Below are 16148 nucleotides of genomic sequence, written 5' to 3' on the forward strand. Positions count from 1 at the left end.
TGGTGGGGTATGTCCACGCCTAAGAAAAAACCTTCTAAGAGCCTCCCCCCAAAGCCTGAGATATTTGTCACTTCTTTCACATCAGTAAATCAAATATACCAAAAATACTGAGTAGGATAAAACAGAGCAGAGCTTTATGGTCATTTCTACCTAACTAGTTTTGGCCTGCTCTCTCAGGCAGCTTATTCATAGTTGGTTTTGAAGATAAACTCCAGTTTGACTTCAGACTCCAAGGCTTTAATGCCTTTTCCTTTTTGCTATAAGTTACAAGGTCAAAACGGCCTCTTTCATGTGTTTAGAGGAGCAACTCCAAAAGAGCCATCACTCTTAAGTCAAAATCACCCCCCCTACTCCCCCCATCCCTACTTCCCCACCACTGTTCCCCCACCTCTGCTCCAATCAGAAGATCCTTTTTTTATCTGTGATTATCCACCTTGGCATCCAATTCGAGTCCCCTGGGGAAGAGAGAAAAATCCTGATGTGCAAACCTCACCCCAGACCAATTCCACCAGAGTTCCGGGGGTGGGGTGGGGGTGAGCCAGACAGGGATCAATATTTCTTACTGTTCCCCAGGTGATTCTGTGCACAGCGGAGGGGAGACAAGTGGTGTGAGTGAGCACAGGTGATTTCTCTATCCGAAGGAACTGCTTAGAAGCAGCTTTTGCCACATGTTTGTGGACCACTGAGCTTTACCAAATGATCTCTCCTACTTTCTCCTCTTCTTCCTTTGTCCTCTTCCTGTTCAGCTTCCTCCCTCCTTCCCCCCACTCCTGTACTCCTGTTGTCTCCAAAAAATTCGACCTTCATTGCTACCCTGAATTAAACCCCACTCCTCCCTGACCTTAGTTTCTGACTGTAAAACAAGACTTAGAGGTTCTGGGGGACTGACTGATCAAAATCTCTGGAGTGTTTTATTTTTGTCTTGAATCTTGTTCTACCCTTATTAGATGTCCAGGGTTCTGACGCCCTGGTACCAAAAGAACAGCTTTCCATTTTGTGCTTGCCCTATGTATCAGAGGACTTTTTGTTCTAGAAGCTTATCCTAGATCAGAGACCTTCCCTTTCAAGTTCTAGCCCCGTCAAAAGTCCTCTTCTAGCACCATGAGGATGCTAAACTCTCCTCTGTGTTCCTTTGGCAAAACTTTGCCAAACTTCAGAAAGGACAGAACAATCTGTAATGGCCTTTGTGGAATGTGAGTGATTGTGGCAGAAAAAGACACATGAGCCATTGTAGGAATGAAAAATATTTGCACTGAGAATCCCATCCATGGGCATGATAGTAAATTGATGGAAATTTTTATTTTTATAATGTATCATAATGGGCTCTCCTTAGATATAGGGGAATAATGTTCTTTTAGTCTAGCTCCTGTTTGCCCTTCATTTCTCTTGCTGACACCCCCCCCCCAATAATTCCTAAAGGTAAATTTGCAACACATGTGACTATGGAACATAACTGTAATAAACACTTTACGGGATGGTAAGAGTCAGAACTAAATAGTACCTTTGCAAGGTTTCCTGCTATTTCTATCACTGAATGTAAGGATCATCCTTTAAATTTGCTGTGAAAGATTTTTAATGTGTCCCCCTCCCTTTACCCCTAACAGTTGCCCCTAAAGCATGGCATTAACTTTAAATCTTCAGGTTCTAGTCTTCATTCATTCCATCTTCTTCCACCCCAGTATGTCTCAGCTCCTGGGAGAGGGATGGCAGCAGATAGCAAACTCATCATGTGTCTTGAACCCTTGGTGAAAGAGTGGCCGACCATTAGATTACTTGTACTACAGGACTGTAAGCTGGCATTGGGGTCACTGCTCTCATTCACTCATTCAGTGGTATTTGATGAGCACCTTCTAGATGTTACACTGTCCTAGGTGCTGCAGTTATAGCAATGAACAAAACAAATCCTCGCCTCTGTGGAGCTGACATTCTGCTACTGTCATGAATGGCCTGTTCTTTTATCTCTGAATGTCTAAGGTACCTGCCCTACTGTATGATTTCATGCCTTTGCTTGTTTTTAAAGTCTCCTACATCTTCTCTAGACTATACTTGACTTCAGTTTCTTCCTCTTATCTAGTCAACCCTGTACAGTATCGGTGTTCAATGCTTTGAAACACAGTTTTGATTATTTCCCTACTTTAAAAAATAACCCTCAAAGGTTTCCATATCCTTACCTCTGTTGCCTCCCAAATAAAGTCGTCACCCTTTAGCCTGTCATTTAAAGTCCTCTCCATGATCCGGTGAAAACCCATTTTTGGAATGCTAGCTCTCAACTGTTCCCTTTTATGGACTCTGTTCTCTGGTACACCTTCTCAACTTGGAAATCTCTTCCTGGAATATTCGTCACCAACTCTGTCTGTAAAAAGCTACCCACCCTTCATGGCCCAGGATACAAACCCTCCCAGCTAGCGGCTTTTTCCCATCCTAATTTGCACTGCATTTTATACTTCTGTTGCCTCTCTCACATTCTGCTTTGTGTTACAGGCTTCTAACTTAACTCTTAAGCCCGAATGTGAGATTCTTGGGAGTGGGAAGGACACTCAATGCTTTGGGGCTGTTTTCTCTCAGGAGTTTGTGAAGCTAGTCCAATCTTCTACAAGAAGAGAGAAATCTCAGCACGTTGCCAGTGCTGCTTCCATTTTCTAGTCTCATTTCTTTGGGGTTTAGAAATCATCAGTGACTTCGAATATATGTAAGTCCATCTCTGCCTTCCCATTGGTGGATCTGGGAGACTGAATTTGTCCTTTTTATTTCACAGAGACATTCTTACCACCGCTCTCATTATGATCCTCCTCCGAACCGACAGGCTGCAGGTCTGCCCCGCTTTCCTGGGGCCAGAAGCCACCGGGGAGCTCTCATGGATTCCCAGCAAGCATCGGGAACCATCGTGCAGATTGTCATCAATAACAAACATAAGCACGGCCAAGGTAAGGGGCATGCTGCTTACACACCACATACACGTCAGGCTCAGCAGCCCTGGTCTTTGGAGGGCTGCAGCTGGGGAAGGGCCCTTTCTCTCGGGCATAGTATCCATTCACATGTGGCCCTCTCACCAGCAGACCTTCACAGTGTATGTAGACAACTGACTCCAGGGGACTCTTCAGATTTCCCTAAATATAGCCAAGAGCAGAGTTTCTATTTCAGGTGTACCTGCCTGTTCCTTGTTTAGTACTAATGGCAAGAAAATAGTGATCCCTACCTACGACAGCCCCCAACATTTTCTCAGTTGCCCCTAGCAATTGAAGATCCTTTGGGAAGTTCCTTGGGTCTTTAACTGAATGAGAGGTGTTTTTTGTTCCCAATAGGGCACCCAAAATTCAAAGGTACTCAGTGTCAAACACTTCTAAAGCTCTTATCCATACTTAAAAATGGTCGCTCTCATACCTCAGCACATCCAGATTGTCCAGGAGCTATTGCTAGAGACACACATTGGAGCTCCACACTCAAGATTCTACTTTGTCTGAGGATATTGTCCTTAGAAATGAGTAATCCAGTGAGAAATCCCAAAACTTCCTGGCTGAGCACCAGGAGGCCTGATCAGGTTAACACCCGACATGCAGCCCACTCAGCCGACCAGCTGGCTGCAGCAGGCACCCACACACCTCCAGGACCCCGTTCCTTCCTGCACAGAGCTTTCTGGCCTCCACACCCCCACCCCCCAGTAGCAGGGAGGGGGAGGAGAAATTCAATCAAACAATTGACTGCTTCTTACTTTTTTAGGCATCGTGTCAACCAGCTCTTCAGAGCAAAAGCTCAGCTGGTTCCTTTTTATGAAACCACAAACATGTTTTGTTTCCTTTAAAGGAAAAACAAATCAAAGGCAGTTCTCTGAATGGGTTAAAAGTAATAAATTATTATACCAAATGATTGAATAACATGGGTGAAAAACAATCCGTTACAAAAACTCCTACTATAAATCTCAACAAAGCTAGTCAAGCCAAAGCAAGATGATCACATCTGTTACTAGTTAGATGTAAATTTCAGATTACAGATAAAAAAAATTAAATTGCTTTTGAAACTAACAGGCTTAACAGAACAACATTCAAAATAAAACTCTTAATAAAAAATGGCAATGTATTAGAATTGGAAATATTTACTATTGATCTGGGTTTGATTTGAAATTTATTATTTTTAGATTCCAAGGCATTCTGATATGAATTTATGAAATGGGGGGGAGGAGTTAGGTAAAGATGCAGTTTGATTTTCCGTCCTAAATTGCCTCCAATACATTCCATTTGCTCTGAAAGTATTTCAAAGCTTTAGAAAAAAGGGTGGGGTAATGGACTTTGAAAATCTTAAATCCCATAATTTCCACAGGCCTCTTCATTTTCAGGGCAGGGGCTCATCCCTTGATTTTCTCCGTGTCCTACAAAAACCCCAGCTGGTTTGCATTTATTCCTTTGCCCCCAATGATTTGGATGCAGCAGTCCACGCCGGGCCTTCCTGTTACCATTCACTAGAGAATCACTTGTCTCCACCCCTAGCCCCCAGTGCCCCAGCTGGATGATTCAAAATCATCTTGAGAATTTGTTGAGGGAAAGAAGGTTGTTTCTCTCTAGAGGACTGATCTCACCCTAATGTACATCAGGGTGTAAACTCTCACCCAGGCTGGATGGCCCATTAGTCCAAATGTTTATGGGAGAAGAGACCTATCAATATGACACGAGGAGCCCTCCCTGTCCTGTCCCTAAACTCTCCTGGCAGTCGTGTGTTTCTCTGAGCTCTATCTACTTGGTCCCTTGCCAGAGTCAAAGATGCAGTGATGCAGGGGCCTCCCTGGTGGCGCAAGTGGTTAAGACGCAACCTCTGAAGCTATCCGCAGCCACTGCAGCACGAGTTCCATTCCCCACCAGGGAGCTACCCACATGGCGCAGCAGACCTCTCCTGACTCGCCCGCTGCTCCCCTCAGCAGTGTATTTGTCAGTCTGCCTGTTCTGTTCCCCACTCTGTCTCTGGTGAATCCTTTCACCCCGCCCCCCTATACCTCTGGCCTGTTGCCCCAGCACTTGTATGCATAAATGAATCTTTTATTTTTTTTTAAAAAAAAAGATGCAGTGACAGGAAGCCACTTTTTGAAACTTGAGTCCACCCAATACTTTCTTAAAGCCGGCTGTGTACACACTCTATTGCATTGTCTAGGACTCAGTGTCACGGGGAGCAGAGAAAGTTGAGGGAGGGCAGGAGACGAATAACACATCTGGCCTGACTTGTCATGTGAGTCTGTCTGCAGCCCTGAGCCTCGAAGTTCAGAATTCAAGTCTCTGTTCTACCTTTCATAAGGTCAGGAGCTTCTCTAGTGCAAGTTCTTAGGTTCTTGGAAATCTTTACGTGGATGTCCTGTTGGAGTGCCTAGTTGGAGTAGCAGCTCTTGCAAAGCACAGGAAAAAGCAGCCAACATCATCCATATTTCCTAATGTGACCCAGGGGACTTGATGAGAAAGAAATAGCCCAATGATTCATCCTTCTGAGGCCACTGTCTTGCAGCCAAATCAGTCAATTCCTAGAAACGCCCCAAGTGGGGCTTATTCTCCCACCCTAGCCCCACCTTCAGTGATACAACCCACCCTAGAGAAGTTGTTGATTGGGATGCCGACAGGTCTCCCTGGGTATGATGAGGTGATGGGAATAATGAGAAACACACCCAGTCCCAGTCGTGGCTTGAAATCTCCAGAATGTCTGAGCACTTTCAAAAAAGGAGCACAGTCCTCCTTAAAACTCCCCATTCCCAGCCCACGCAGTTCTTATCCTGGAGCCTTGCTCCATGCCTTATAGTGGGAGCCCATGTTGTTGGTTTATACTGAAGGATGTTACTGTGGCCCCTTTCCTTCATGGGCCCCTCAGCCTGCAGTCCAAATACTGGCTTTTTCAAGGTCCCTTGGCTACTCAGAACACACAGAACTCTGTCTTCATGCATTCATTCATTCCTCCGTTCAAAGAAAATATTTGATAGCCTACTATGCGTCATCTGAAGGCTGCTGCTGAGGAATATGAAAAGTTGTTGAAGGTAGAACAAGGCCCAAGCCATTTTTTTATTACATGGGTTGCTCTGTAAACTTATCTCTCTGGCCAGCACAAGAACAAAGGATGCTTGATGCCATAAGGAGTTCAGGGCTGGGGTTCTGAGCATAGGGGCCCATTTCACTTTCCTAGCTTTTAATTTCTGACTCTATGTTCTCTTCCAGTGTGTGTTTCCAATGGGAAGACCTATTCCCACGGCGAGTCCTGGCACCCGAACCTCCGGGCTTTTGGCATTGTGGAGTGCGTGCTGTGCACATGTAATATCACCAAGCAAGAGTGTAAGAAAATCCACTGCCCCAGTCGATACCCTTGCAAGTATCCTCAAAAAATAGATGGAAAGTGCTGCAAGGTGTGTCCAGGTAAAAAGGCAAAAGGTGCGTTGGTTGGAGGCCCTGCTTTTGGTTGACTGCGATCCCCATGTCGTCTTTCTTAATGTTTTTTGATCACCGGGAATATAATCAACCTGCCATGTATAAATTATAATGATAATAGTTCTACTAATATTGAACTTCATTTTCTCCTTTCCTGAAAGGCTGATAAGGTGGTTGCTTGGGAGAAATTTAGTACTCAGGAATAGACTGGGGATTTGCATGTGTTCACCATACATTTGATGCCCATATACTCCTAAGTGCCAAACATAAGACTTGTTTTCTAATAGACTTGTTTTTTAGTAGGTAAATTAGGTTATTGTGATTATTAGGAGAAGCAATAGCACCTTCATTTATATTACTATTTAACTCATCGAAGCAGTAGCAAACCCATTTTCCTTCTGAGACAAGATGACAGACTAAAAGAAGAGCAGATTCTGGTCCTAATCTAACTTGACCTTGGACATGCGTCAGCTCTGCTCTGGGCCTCATCAGCCTCATCTGTATAATAAGAAGTTTGGAACAATTGATTTCCAAGCTCCCTTCCAAACACTAAAATCCCATGATATTATTTCTCTATTAAAGATAAGAATTCTGAGGCATATAAAGTAAAATGACATGCCCAGATTCACACAAACAGATAATAAAACCAAGGCCTGGAACCCAGGTCACTTCCAGACTATTGCCTTTTCCAGGCTAGTCAAAAATGCTGACTGACAAAAAGTTTTCTGACCATGAGGCCTAGGAGAAATTTCTTTTGAATCTTCATAGAATGGTGGGTGATTGAGTCAATTACATCTCAGTACCCTCCCCCCCCAAAAGCATAAAGGCCTTGCTATGTTTCATCCTATGATATCACTCAGTGTAACTTGTGAGCACTGTAATGTACAACCTCATACGAAGTGATTCTATGAGAGTTGCTGCAGTGCACAGCTCTTGGTGCCCCTTTACATAGGCAGTACTGAAACAGGAAACAGAAGCCTGATTCCATCAATATGGCAATGATCACTAATAAAATCTGTGATGGATCATTTGCACGAGAGCTCTCAAACTTCCTTCTGTCAGTCATTAGACACAAACATACATTGTAAAAGAAACTGAGACATTTGCTAAGCTTGCACCTACAGTTATTACACTCCTGTAGGTAAGCCTGAATTCCCCCCATTGATTCCTCCTTCATTGTTTAATAATAGAACCTACAGACTATATTTCCCATTCTCTCTTGCATTTGGGTTGGCCTCTCTGAGCATGATATTGCGTGTAGTTGTGATATGTGTAACTTCTTAATTAACTTATTAATTGCTTCCTTCACTATACTTGCCGTGACTTTCTCTTTCTCTCTCCTTGCTGACTGAGAAATAAAAGCATGGACCTAAGTATTGGGATTGCCGGGTTTGGGCTTGGGAATCAAGCATTCTAGCCCTGTCTCTGCCCCTGGCTTCCTGTGTGATCTATAACAAGTCATTTCAAATCTCTGTTTCCTTACCCACAAAATGAAAGGATTAGATCATTTCTTTTTTTTTTTTTAAAGATTTATCTTTATTTATTTATTTTATTTATTTATACAAGCACTGGGTACAGTCAGAAGTGCGGGAGGGTGAGAGAATTCACCAGAGCCAGAGCGGGGAGCAGAGCAGGCAGAAGGACCGAAGTACACTGCTACGGGGAGCAGTGGGCGGCAGGAGAGGTCTGCGCGCCATGCGGGACCCTCCTCCAGTGGCCGGGAAGCAGCCGGGGATCGAACCGGCGCTGCAGAGGCTGCAGGCAGCTTCGCAACCCCGCACTCAACCGCTGCGCCACCAGGGAGGCCCAGATTAGATTATTTCTTAGGACCCTTCCAGATCTAACACTAGCAGTGAATATATAAGTCTCTTCTAGGCACATGAATTTATCATTTCTTATGCCAGTCTGCAAAGCATTTCTATAAACACAGATGAAAATGTGGAGAGGTGTGAATCTATATCCCTAAATCATATACAGTGTTGTAAACCAATGTCACCTCAATAAAAAATAATAAAATTAGAATAAAATAAACATTAAACTATAGACATTTAGAAATGTAGGCAGAGATCTAAATTGTTTAGTCCTTCAACCTAGTCAATGCCTTATGAGTAGCAGGCAAATATAAACTTGGTGGTTATTTTTTGAGCATCTTTGTGTGGGCCAGTGGTTTCCAAATGTGTCTTCCCATTGGAATCCCCTGGAGAGCTTCTAAAAATACCTCTGTTCCATCTCCAGAGATTATGATTTCATTGCTTTTAGGTGTGGCCTGTGCTATCAAAAATGTTCAGAGAAACCCAGGCAATATTAATATGTAGACAAGTTTGGGAACCAGTGCTATATGCCCAGGGAGGTCTATGGTATTGCTACTCAAAGTGGTCTGAGTGCTCCCACCAGCACCTGGGAGCCAGTTAGAATTGAAGACTGTCGGGCCCCAACCCTGACCTTCTGCATCAGAATCTGCATTTGAACAAGGTCCACTAGGTGATTCCTGTATACCTTAATTGAGCATTTACTTGCCGCACAAGCAAAATCTTAATGTAACAACCTTCATCTTCCAGAATCATTGTGGGCAGGCTGTGGATAGGAAGGACAGCAATTCTTATATGGAGTAGAAAACTGGGGCATTAAAATGGATGAGAAAATATATTCATCAGCAGTAGGGAGAGATCATATTCTGAGGATGATAGGAACATGGTAGCCACTCAACCACGATAACCTATTGTGACTTCCAAGTCTGTGATCCCACTGGATTCCCAAACTTTGTGATGTCACTTAGGAGTAGTTTCACCAACACAGTTTTCTCTTCTATCAAGGGTTTAACACCTGTAGTCCTATAAGTAATACTACAGAATTATTTCAAACAAAAACCAATAGTTACCTAAACTCCAGGTAAGATAAGCCCTCCCACTATATAACATCCCAATTTAAATCTCAGACCTTCAGACCAAAATCCATTTTATTGTGTGTTTAGAATTTTATTGATGCACTTGATCAAATAAGATCAAATAAGTGAAAGGCTCAAATAGGTGTGAGAGCAGAATATACAACAGGTATTGCCCTTTAAGTAAATGACCTCTCAAGTTGATAATATTTATTAAAACCTTGACATTTATGTAACTCTTTGTCTAAGCAATTCTACCCCAGGAATCCTAAGAAATCAATGAGTTATGTACAAAGATATAAAAACAAGAATTTTTACTGCAGTGCTAGTATAGTAGTGAAAAATTGGGAATGATCTAGATGTCTTCCAATGTGGGAATAGATATTTTATTGATCGAGGTAACATTGATTTACAACACTGTATGGGATTGAGAGGTATAGGATCAGGCTTCTTCCACAAGTGGAAATATTTAAATGAATTATGGTGCATCTGTAGTGTGGAATGTGAAACAACCATTAAAATCATTGTACAACAAGGCTTAAAGGCACAGAAAGATGCTTGCAAATATCTGTTAAGTATGAAGAGCGAGCTACAAAGCAATATGTATATTATGATCACACTTACTGTATGAAAAAGAAAGTGTTTATAATATGCTTAGACAAAAAGAAAAAGAGTAGAAAGGCATATGGCAGAAACAGTGACCATCTTTGGGTGACTGAGTTCAGGGTAATTTTTATTTTCACCATTTTTCATTGATGATCCAGTTAAAAGTTTCACTGTAACAAATGATTTCAGGGTCCTCCAGCAACAAACTGGGGCCAGAATTAAGCCTGTGACTTTCACCTCTAGTCCCTTTGCTGTGGTGGAGGCTGGCCTCGTCTTACATTTCAGTGCCCTCCAATAGGTTTGTGTAGGACTTCCTTGGAGGTTCCCCAGTTCCCCTTTCACCTGTGCCTGGAATTCCCATAATAACACACTCCTCTCGGGTTATAGTATTCAAAGCCCCTGTTAAGACTTCAAAGTTTCCTGGACTGGGATAATACTTCTCCTTCATCAGCCATTGCCACTTCCACAAGGAATGACTTCCCAGTCTCTTGGTTGTAGAGGGCTCAGGACAGGAGCATTCTTGTGGGAGGTGGTAATGGGCAAAAATATGTTCAGCATGACATGCTTTCCCTGCATGAAATGAAAGGAGGTGAACTTGGAGTAATCAGAAAGCACCTTGAGGTGAAGGGTGTCGAATGAGGCAGATGTGCCCAGTAGTTAGTTCCAAAGACCCTTTATTTACTCTCCATATTTTCAAGTACCAGCCAGAGTGGAGTCATTAATGGATTTTGTTGTTTGTAGATCTTTTCTGGTGAGTAAATTAAGCTCTTGGAGGGGAGGGGTTGGTAGTACAGGATGTCTCTTGACACTGGGAGAACTTCTAGCATGTTACAGGTATTGCCAGGGCCATCATGAATTTCTTATGACAGTTGTAGCCATACCAACATTACGCTGGTGAGCAAATGAACTTGGCTTTCATTCTAAAGGTAATAAATAAAATACATGGCGCCCCCTCTGTAAGCAGTGAGTGACCTGCTCTCTCTTCCTGTTTGAAGAGTGCTAGCACATCCCTTAATTACCTGTCACCAAACTGGCCTTTGAATAATTATATAACTAGAAAGAGTGAAAAGGAGAAGGAAGTCTGATGTGAGGATTATGTACAGACTAAGTCATCTAACCTGGAATTGCCAAGAGAAGATTATGGTTCTATCCTTACGGTGTCAAAATGGTGGTGGGAAAGCTATTCAAGTCAGCAAGAGGCGTGCAATAGCAAATTATTTACAATCTCTAACCCAAGCTGTGTGAATGGCCAATGATGAGCTTCAGTAATTAGCATCACAGAGCAGAACACTCAGTACTCAACGATTTCATCTGATATTCCTACAGATGCTTTCTGCCTGCATTCAAAGTTTTCATGGTGTCCACAGCTTCTGTTTGTTGTTCCTCATTTGAATGTACACGTCGCACAACTAAAGAGGGTGCTGATTACAAGGCCAGGAAGGACAATTATCTCACCAGAACCAACCTGGAGCAAAATTATTTGGGGTCGGGGGCTGAGGATAAGAGGAGGGTGGAGTGGGAGTATGTTGGGGAGGGCTGGTACCTTCCCTCATGCCTGGGAGCTGAAATCCAACAGTTTAGTTTATGCTTTATGATCCACAGTTAGGGATCTGACCAATTTTTTTGTGTCTCCCAACCGTTCATTTGGCAGAGCATACATATGACTAATCTGACATCTAGGTTTTGGCACTGGTGTTGATCTGGTATTATCGTTCCCCTTACAAACAAATCAAAAAGCATTCAGAGATGTCAAGCCAATTTGGATAGATCCTTTGGGCAAGTATATGCACATAAGTGAGTGTCACAAATGTTTTCTAAGTATACCTAAGTGATGGCAGGAAAGTTAATGAAGGCCACTCCTATCCTAGGTCTCTGTTGGCAGCACTGAGCCAGACAGATTGTGATGGTGACCCAGCAGGGAAAAATCCTGTGTTCCCGTAAGGGCCTAAGAGGTTCATACCTGGCTGCATTTTCCTCCTCATGGAGGCCCGTTTCTCATTGGTAGTGGGCAGATCCAGTTTAGTTTGTGGGCCAGCGTTCTTCAGAACTAAAAATTCTGTCACATGGCCTTAACACTAAAGACCATGTGCTCCTGTGTGTTTCGGTGGCCGTTAGTTACAAGGGTAGCTTAAGCTGAGCCGGGGAAAATGGGTAGAATTTCCAATTCTGTAAGAGTGTTTCTGTTGATCGTTTACTTTTGATGAGTGTGATTTATTCCATGAGCAACATTACATAAATGCACAAGTGTGATTTAACCATGACAAAACTCTACTTGCTTCCTGATTCCAGAAGAACTTCCAGGCCAAAGTTTTGACAGCAAAGGCTATTTTTGTGGAGAAGAAACAATGCCTGTATATGAGTCTGTGTTCATGGAAGATGGGGAAATCACCAGGAAAATAGCACTAGAGACCGAGAGGCCACCTCAGGTAGAGGTCCACGTTTGGACCATTCGAAAGGGTAAGCAAGACAACGTTCATTTGTGTGTGAGTGTGCTGTTTTTCTAAAGGGGACACATGGAAGGAAGGGAAGACTCACCTTAATTTTGCTTTAGTGCATTCATTTGGGTCAGAGATTTTCCAAATTGTTTAGAAATGAACATATGGCGGATACAATAGTAACTCTGGTATGTGACCTTCACCATGGCCTGGGCTAAGAAGTAAGTGTGGACCTTTGGGTTTTGTTGCCTTATGCACCAAAGGCCAGTGGTGTGGCTTTCCATGTTTGCTGCATATCAGAATTATTCAGGGGAGGTTTTTTATATGCCAAATGCCTGGGACTACCCCCAGAGACTAGGATTAACTGGCTGGGAGTAGGCCTGTGTACATGTTTGTTCTTAAAACTCCACAGGTGACTCTAATGTGCAGCCAGCGTTGCAAACCACCAAACTGTAGTCTACCATTCTTTCCAGCACAAAGTTTAACAAACAGGAAAGTGCATCATTCAGTTGAAACTAAGTGTCTCCAATCATACTCTGTAGTCTGGTGTAAGAGACATTTAAAACATAATCCCCGCCCTCCAGATGATACTCTCAATGGCGGAGCAATGCCCATCATGATGTTCAGTTCCTATACTGGTTACTCACGTTGATTCCATGGCCAGCTGTGTTCTGTGCCTTGTGAGCCTGCAGCTGTTCAAACCATTCCATAGATCCAAGGCCAGTGCTGATCCAGTTGATTCAAGTTTTCTAGGGGTCCAAGAACAGAGGGAGATATCAATTGAAAGTGATGCACAACCTTTTTCTGCTGGCCCCTACAGAGCCTGGGAATGCTCCAACTTGAGTCCACTTCAGTATCACTTGAGGAGCCACTTTATAGCCTACCTACCTGCTCCCGAAGTGAATTAGGTAAACGTTGGGTCTAAATGCTTGCATTTTTAAACAAAGAGCCAGAGGAATCCAATGCAGGTTACACAGGAATAATTGTTGTTGTCATAGGCTTCTTTTTCTCCCTCTTCATAAGAACCTTCCTTTCTTGAAAGAACGAGATTTTCCCCACCCCATTCAAAAACACACTAGAACACACATATTTCTCATCCATGTTTATTTTTGCTATATACCTAGGAATGTTGATTTTCCATTGCTAATTCCCTAGCTTCTCTGTAACTGGTCACCTTGGACTAAGCACTGTTCTGTTGGCTTCCTGAATGGTGGGGTCACCCCACATCTTTCCCTCCGCACAGGCATGTGGATGTTTTTCAACTTGCTAGTGTCGTATCTAAATAACCTCTTGTTCTCAGTGCTGGGTAATCAAGGTCTGTGCTTAGTGGACAGAGAAAACCCAGGCTTTATTTATTTACGTTGCTCCCTGCAGACCTCTTGAGGATTGGGCAGGCTGGGAACAGGACACTCCTTAACTGCAAGGCAGCTTTCAATTGTTTATGTGTTGTTCTGCTAGCAGCCACCCGGGTAAAGTTGAGACTGTGGGAGCCCCCTTACTTTTAGAGGTCCACAGCTTTTATAAGGGAAAGCTAAAGGAGCTGTGGATATTTGCCAAAGGAAAATATGCTTTTCGGTGAGTTCCAGAACAGGGATGGCTTCTCCATTTAAACAAACAACCTGCCTGCAGTCCCACTTCTGGCTCCCCGTGCTTAGCCAGGAGGGCAGCCCAGTGGCTTGGCACAAATCTAGTGTACCTGGACTTGGGCAAAGGCAGAATGTCTAATACTGCCTTTGACTGCAGAAGCTCCAACCAGCAACCATGCTTGATTCCATGTGGCTTTTCTGTGGAGGGGGTCCCAAGGTCAACAGTACTCTCCCCCTTATCTCCATCCTCTGGAGAACCAGGGGGAACGCCAGTGAGCCAAGGAAACAAATGGAGTCAATTATAACCCTTGAGCCATCCAAGTTCCTGGTTAAGCACATTACATAGCCCAACTCGATCCCCCTAAGCCCCAGTAATGAGATGATATGCTCAGCCCAAGCAGGAAGGGGCTGGTGGTTCTAGACAGTGTCTGATCACCTGCACCACTTTTTGCTTGGCTCCAGGCATCCTCCAGCACTTCCATATTGAGAAAATCTCCAAGCGGATGTTTGAGGAGCTCCATCACTTCAAGCTGGTGACCAGGACCACCCTGAGTAAGTGGTACCTCATTTTCTGGAAAATGCAGAAAACACATCCAGTTTTCAATATAGCACGGCCCTAAATAAAGTGCCTCTGTGCTCTCAGTGAACATTAACAGTGTTTAATATTAGCCTTAGAGGGCGTTCTGTCTCTCTTCTGGGTGATGACAGAATGGGATGTCTGAATGCAGACTGAAAACTTGGACATGAGGAATACAAAGCCAGTGTGCATGTCACCCCAGGTCGAGGCTGCTGGACTACCTTCAGTAAAACTGCTAAACTCACATTCTCAAAAGTGTCGGTCTGGACCTGGGTTCCAGGTCTGGTATGTCTGTGGCAACTACTCATCTGAAAGGATGTGACCTCTGGTGGGGGGACTGAGAGAGGAGAGGGGTGCACCTCAGTTCCCATGTTGTATCAGCTGGGTTGGGCTCTCTGGAACTGCCGCTGGAGGGTCATGCTTCTTCAGAAACACTCAAGTGCTCACACAGAGTTGTAGCTTGCCCACTTTCTACGCTAGATGGGGCCTGGGCACTAGATACTGCTAGGCACCGGGGGTGTGGGGGTGGGGAGCCCTTCTAAAGGGATAAAAGGCACAGAATCTCTATCCACAGGAAATTTTAATGGGCGAGACTGAACATGCAAATGCCTCCCTCCTATGAGCAGTTAAATACCTGAGTGCTCAGGGGAATCTGTGAAGAACAATGAGATGAGAGCCAGGTGGGCTTAGTCGGGGAAGGCTTCGGGGAGGAGGTGTATTTTAAAAGAGAAGGGTGTAACTGGGCAACGGGTCAGGAAATCAGTCCAGGGAGAAGGTGTAGACTCTTAAGAGGATACTCAGACAGGAGCAAACAAGAAATGTGGGTGTGGGTGGGTGAGTGGGTGGGTATGGGTGAGGAACAGTTACACAGGCAACATAGGGAGCATTGAGCCATGAGAAGCCTTGGAGCTAGGAAGTAATCAGAGGCCCTGGAAGAAGCTGGTGAGAGCTTCACATAGAAGGCAAGTAGCACTGGTGGTTGCTGCAAAGTTCCAAACAGCGCATAGTGATGTCACAGTGGTGTTTTGGAAAGATGTGGCTCGGCTGTCAGCTGGATTTGTTAGGCACCTACTTCATTGGAGCCAGATGATGAAGAGACCACGATGCCATACTATGAAGTTAGACTTGACCGCCGACCAGAGAACAGATCTGGTCCCGGTTTTTAAGCAAGTGAATGGTGGGTTCAGCTCTGTTTTTTATAATGCGTTACAAAGAGGTAATTTACTTTGGGAGTGAAAGAGCTGCGGATTGTCTGAATCAGGAAATTATGTTCTTAAGTAACAGGGTAAGAGAGACCACTGTGAAGGATACCTCTCTGGTTAATTCATCAAGATCAGTAAGTAGCAAAGAGAACTGAGTTGGAGAGAAATGACTCCCATATTAACAACTCTATAGACTGCGTGAATAGTAATGCCACTTGCTAATGAGAAATTCTGGAGACTCTGCAGCTATAGGTGAGGGCATGGAGGGTTGCTAAGGAGGGTGTAAGAATAGCATGTGGGCATGGGAGAAAGCAGAAGGTGGCAGTAATGGAGGAAGGAGCAATAAAGTTTCAAGTAACCCAAATCAATATTTGGGCTCACAGAGGTGACCAAAGCCCCAGGGATGCTCCAGGTGGGGTTTCCCAAAGAGCCTTATTGGGTGCCAAGTGAGCCACCAAAATAGCCAACAACCTGA

At 44.0% G+C, this 16148-nt stretch overlaps 1 protein-coding gene across 7 annotated transcripts in view; it reads left to right on the forward strand.

The window, feature by feature from the left end:
• Window positions 1–16148, forward strand: part of CHRDL1 (chordin like 1) — a 165358-nt gene that overhangs the window by 146570 nt on the left and 2640 nt on the right. For 6 of the 7 annotated variants that reach the window (XM_037512070.2, XM_037512064.1, XM_037512065.1 and 3 more), the window contains exons 8-11: window positions 2756–2924; window positions 6180–6389; window positions 12163–12330; window positions 14357–14446. In XM_037512070.2, the coding sequence (XP_037367967.1) occupies window positions 2756–2924; window positions 6180–6389; window positions 12163–12330; window positions 14357–14446 (637 nt within the window). The remainder of the gene's footprint in view (window positions 1–2755; window positions 2925–6179; window positions 6390–12162; window positions 12331–14356; window positions 14447–16148) is intronic. The other variant, XM_054695611.1, reaches the window with a different exon arrangement.

This window comes from Talpa occidentalis, unplaced genomic scaffold (assembly GCF_014898055.3).
Source record: "Talpa occidentalis isolate TD23 unplaced genomic scaffold, MPIMG_talOcc4v2.1 talOcc4.15, whole genome shotgun sequence".
In the NCBI taxonomy this organism is placed as follows: Eukaryota; Metazoa; Chordata; class Mammalia; order Eulipotyphla; family Talpidae; genus Talpa; species Talpa occidentalis.